Consider the following 5,710-nt stretch of genomic DNA (forward strand, 5'->3'; position numbering starts at 1 on the left):
ATATATATTTCTTAAAGAAGAGGTTAAAGGTTCAAAGGTGTATAGTATTATTATATTATTATTGATATTTATGGGAAAACAAAATTAGAAAAGGGAAGTCGAAAACTGATTATTGAAGTGGACGCTGAACTTTCCTTAAAAATTGGGCGCTGCACGTGCGAAAAAAACGGACCAAATCAGTTCGGACATGGACAACTAAGGGCGCTTTAGTTCCGAAAATTTTTGGCTTTTGGCTACTGTAACATTTTCGTTTGTATTTGATAAAAATTGTTCAATTATGGACTATTTAGGCTTAAAAGATTCGTCTTGCCAATTATAGGCAAACTGTGCAATTAGCTATTCTTTTTACCTACATTTAATGCTTCATACATGTACCGTAAGATTTGATGTGACGAGAAATTTTGAAAATTTTTGGTTTTTAAACAGGGCCTAACAAAGAAATACATAGCATACCTGACACCAACCAATCCGGACACAGACTGACAGACCTGGACTCACGCACGCAGGTAAACCAAAATCGAATCCAAACTGGAGTAAGATTCCTATTCAGGTTACTACTCAAGATGAGAGATATATTTGGATTAAGATCCTATTTAACCACGTTACCTTATATAAACAGGAGAGCTGTAGACAGACAAACAGTACACATTCACAGAGTTAGTTAGGGAAGGACTGGAAAAAAAAATTGATAGAGAGAAATTTTGCCTCTTTAATATTAGGCAAAGTTTGCTGGAGAATACCGTAGAAACGTGTAATTGGCTGGCACACACAGTAACGATGAGAATTTACCCGGTACTATTGCAAACTCGTGGTTGTTTACGCGTCGTAACACACCGCGTTTATTATTTTATTCATTTCTCAGGTTTCAAGAGAGAATGTGGAATGACTTCTTTACCCACGTCTTCAACCTTCCGCTGTTTATTAATTTTTGTAGTAACACACCACTGTCTTCAACCTCTAGCGACCTCCTGTGGCGAGCAACCCTGGCTAGCGCGGCTGGGGTGGCGGCGGCGGTGACTCCGCACTCGACCTCGCGTTCAGCATCCTCTCCTCTAGCCAGAGCCTTGCCGTCGACCTCCACAACCGCTTCGAGGCCATGCTGATGTGGTCATCAAGAGGCTCGTCTCCGATTCCGGCAAGATGAAGCGAGACACGCCGCCGCCGAAGGTGACGCCGAACGAGGAGCTCATGATCGCACTCGGCCTGCAATGCTCCCATTCGGCTACACCCCGAACCTCGACTCCGACAAGCTATACCCGACGGTCGGTGCCGCCACTGTCACCGCGACGAGCTCAAGAAGTACATGCGGTACAGCATGACGGGCTACTACCACTACTGGAATCCTCAAATTTGCCGAGTGTTTTTATATTTACCGAGTGTATTTCTTCGGACACTCGGCAAACAAGCTCTTTGCCGAGTGCTCAGTTAAAAACACTCGGCAAAGCGGCTGATGCTGAAGGGATGCTAGCCGTTGCCGAGGCGCCGTTGCCTCGTGCGCGGTCCCGCTGGGTTTCCAGACCTGGCGTCGTTCCCTGGCCAACGCGGCTGGCATCGCGGCCACCCAGGCTGTGCGTACTCCCTGGCTAGCGTGAAGGATGGGGAGATGCAGTGGCGTGGGTGAGGGCAGGCTGGGCAGCCATGGCTGACTGTTTCAAGGAGGAAGAAAGTCCATTTGCAGAAAGCCCTGTCTTCTCTTTCTATCTATTTCACTGTTCGTTAAGTCTATCAAGTCATCCTGATAATCCTCTATGAATCTTTATATTTTTCAATAAAATCCTAGCCATGCACTTTTGTGCAGTGGTGTGTTACGGTAAATTTCAGTGAATAGTTGAATGTTGAAGACACGGGTATAAACGACATTTCCCCCACCTTCTCCCTCTTGAAACCTAAGAAATGAATAAAATAGTAGGTGCGGTGTGTTACGGCAAACAATCACAAATTTGTAATGGTACTGGGCAAATTCTCGTCATTGCGGTGTGTGCTGGCCAATTACATGTTTCTGCGGTGTCCTCCAGTAAAATTTGCTTTAATAATATTATATATATAGATATATAGATATAGATATAGAGATACAGATAGAGATAGATATAGATAGATAGAGATAGATTAATATTAGGTATAGATATTGAGGAAATAGTTTCGTATATTCATAAAATCAACCATAACTTAATTATTTTAAAATATATATAAGTACCCATTGTTCAAATATGAAAGTGGCAACCATCTAAAACTAGTAAAGAAATTACTCTAAGTAAATGCCCCTCTGCCTTAGCCTTACTGTTACAGTTTCACATTCACAAATTGCAATCGAGTATATATATATTGAAATGGGAAGGCAATTAAAAGTAACTAAATTAACTTACAAACTGGATTCGCACTTGGTGGCTACTCCAATCGAGAATCGACCACAGTAGCAATTCCCAAACCGGCACAGCTGCTCCTGCCTAAGCCTGGGCAAAATACCCGATACCCATTACCCGTACCCGAATTATCCGAACCTGAACCCGAATTACCCGAACCCGAGGTACCCGATCCCAAATTCGGATAGCGATTTTGATTACCCAAAATTAGTTTGGGTAATTCGGATAATATCCCCCGGTACCCAAACTACCCGAACTACCCAAAGATTTGTTTTGTCTTTGTATTCATCATGTGTTGTTAGCTGAACCATTTAACTTATCACTTTATTAGAATATAATTCTCTCTATTTGAATGAGTGACTATAATATATTATTCTCTACAAATTGCTATTGAAATTCTATACAAATTGCTGCTGAAATTATGTATAGATCGCTACTAAAATTTAGTGTAGTTTGTTGTTTTCTGTAAATTTGGGTATATCGGGTAATACCCGAACCCGAACCTGAATTATCGGGTACCCGAATTTGCAGGTAGTGTTTTTTCAGAGGTAATATCAGGTAGCAATTTTTATTACCCAAATTTTAAATTACCCGAATTACCCGATCCGAAAAAATCGGGTAAACCGAACGCCCAGGCTTACTCCTGCCTCGGACAGTCGGACCCTCTCGGCTGCCCCTGCCCGCCAGCCATGCCGCCGCCCCTAGTTTTGGAAGCAGCAGACGCGCTGCTTCCAAAACGGGGGCCCCGCACTTCCCGTCACGCGCTGGTCGCTTGGTCCCACCCACCTCCCGGCAGGCCAACGCAGCAGGGCACCCAACGCGCGTGCTGCTCGCTCGTAGCCGAACACGGACGCCAAGGCCGCCTCCGGCCGGGCTCCCGTCGCCTTCACGCAGCAGGGCCATCTACAAGGACGACGCCTGCGCGCTCCGCGGCCCGACGCCAGAAGCGCTAGCTCCTTTGCAGCGGCAATGCGGCATGCCGCCGTCTCGATCCGTGCCCCTGACAGGCCAGCCCAGCACGTCTGCACCCCCGCCGCCGCCGCCCGCTCCCACGCGCGCTGCCGCTGCCACACGTAAAACATGACGTGTTAGGGATAGCGATCCGCGCCCTCCACCCGACCGTTTCTTTTGCTGGAGAAATGAAATCGGGCCCACCTCTCAATGCCCTATAAGCACTGACCTAAACAGGCAGGCGCAGCCCGCAGCCCCCACACTGGTCCTCTCCGACTCTCCGCCGGCGCGCAGCCCCCGCAGCCCTCTCGTCCCCACCCTTCCTCTCCCCTATCCGACGACCGGGCGACGAGCCGCGCGAGGACCATGGCGGAGACGACCGTGAGGAGGTCGAAGCGCATCGCCGCCCAGCGCGTTTCCCTTGCCGGCCCCTCTCCAGCGACCGAGCGACCAGCCGCGCCCGCGACAACCATGGCGGAGACGACCTTGAGGAGGTCCAAGCGCATCGCCCAGCGCGTTGCCCTTGCCGGAGTCAGCCCGAAATGGTACGCGCGCTCTCGCCCTCCGTTCTTCGCTCGCTCAATCCGATTTCCGGTCCATTTCGTCTGTCGCCGAGAGACAACTCGAGATCTGTCCTCCATTTCTGCTCTGTGTATATAGTCGCTTATAAGTACTTTGGCTCGTGATTTTGTCGTCCCCATCGTCGGTGGTTCCCGCGCGAACAGGCGTGACTGGGCTGGCCTGACGTCGCTGGCGGTGGAGACCATCGCCGACCGCCTCCGGGACGGCGACGTGGCGGACTTCATGCGGTTCCGCCTGGTGTGCACGCTATGGATGGCCGGTAGCGGCACCGAGAAGCCCCGTGAACTCGGTGAACGCGTCATCGACCACCGCTTCCACCCTCGCCAGTGGATCCTGCTGACGGAGCCGGCGCCTGAGGCCACGCCCACGCGCCGCAAGCTGCTCAACGTCACCACCCGGAAGATCATCAAGGTCGATCTGCCGGAGCTCGCCGGCCACGCCGTGGTCCCGGGACCGGCCGGGGCGCCGGAGGGCATGCTGGTGCTGCGCGACGAGACGAATCTCGTCGTGCGCCTCCTCAACCCCCTCACCCGCCACGTCGTCGACCTCCCGACGCTGCAGACGCTGCAGCCAGCTGACAGCCGCTGGGGCCCCATTCCCTTCGCGTTCCGCGAGGACCACGTGGTAACGGCCGCCGGCTTCGCCGACGCGTCGACCATCGTCGTCTACTTCGGCCACATCAACCAGATAGCCGTGGCCAAGCCCGGAGACGCGCTCTGGACCCTGGTAGGTGGCCTCTACCCCGAGTTCCCGCTGAGATCCACGGCTACCTTCCAGGGCCGCTTCTACTGCGTCGACCGCACCAAGCTCCTGGTGGTGGACCTGGAGCAACGACCACGCCCGCAGCTGGTGGTCGCGGCCAACATGGAGCGACAGTTCCGCACCGTCAGTCTGGTGGACGACGGCGGCAGGCTCATGGCGGTGTGCAGCCGGGATCGGGTTGTACGATTCGATGCCCGTAGGAGCTCATCACTGGAGACACAGATCGAGTTATTCCATGTCGATATGGAGGAGGAAACGCTGTTGCCAATCCTCGACCTAGGTAAACGGGCTATTTTTACCGGACCACGAGGTGCGGTGCTTCTGCCGAGAACCAACTATTACTTCTCTGTTGATCGTGGCACGGTGTACTTCCGGTTTACAAAGTCCCAAAGGCATTTTGGTGCGTTCCATGTTCATAGGCATCACACGGGCTATATAGCTTCAATATGGGGTAGACTTGCGGAGCATGTAGCTTCCTATGCCACCGCTGGTATCAAGTAGTGATGACATATGCTCTGAGAGCACTGTGGCATGTGATGTCATATTATGTGATGTTTTTATTCCTCCGCCGTAAACTGTTGTTGCCTTATGATATTTATTTGATAGTAAGGGCATTCGACATTGGATGCTGAGTTCAATATTGTCAATTTGAATTGAGTTGGTGAACTAGTTATTTATCTTGTACTCAACATAATGTTATTGTAATGAACTCTGTCATATGCAAGTTCGTGAAATGGCTTGTTTTCAGATGCTTGCCTTTGTTGGTATGATGATTTTCATGTATATATGTTACCTCTTCGTACAGTATATCATCTATGATTATCACATATAGTCTCACTATATAAAATCAGTTCTATCCATGAGGCACTACGGGATACAGTAGCTTTGTCGAGTGCCAGGGGCACTCGGCAAAGCCCCCAAAACACTATACTCGGCAAAGATCACACAGCGTACATTTTAACGGCAAAGAGCTCTTTGTCGAGTGTCAATCATCGGGCACTCGGCAAAGCCTTTTGCCGAGTGTCAATAAACAACACTCGGCAAAAATAAACTCT

At 50.4% G+C, this 5,710-nt stretch overlaps 1 protein-coding gene across 1 annotated transcript; it reads left to right on the forward strand.

Annotated features, from left to right (window-relative positions):
• The first annotated feature begins 3,853 nt into the window (after positions 1-3,853).
• LOC136549230 (uncharacterized) lies at positions 3,854-5,156 on the forward strand. The gene is made up of 2 exons (XM_066540480.1): positions 3,854-3,877; positions 3,972-5,156. The coding sequence occupies exons 1-2, from the start codon at positions 3,854-3,856 to the stop codon at positions 5,154-5,156; spliced, it is 1,209 nt and encodes a 402-aa protein (XP_066396577.1).
• Positions 5,157-5,710: the final 554 nt, after the last annotated feature.

This window comes from Miscanthus floridulus, chromosome 4 (assembly GCF_019320115.1).
Source record: "Miscanthus floridulus cultivar M001 chromosome 4, ASM1932011v1, whole genome shotgun sequence".
NCBI lineage: Eukaryota > Viridiplantae > Streptophyta > Magnoliopsida > Poales > Poaceae > Miscanthus > Miscanthus floridulus.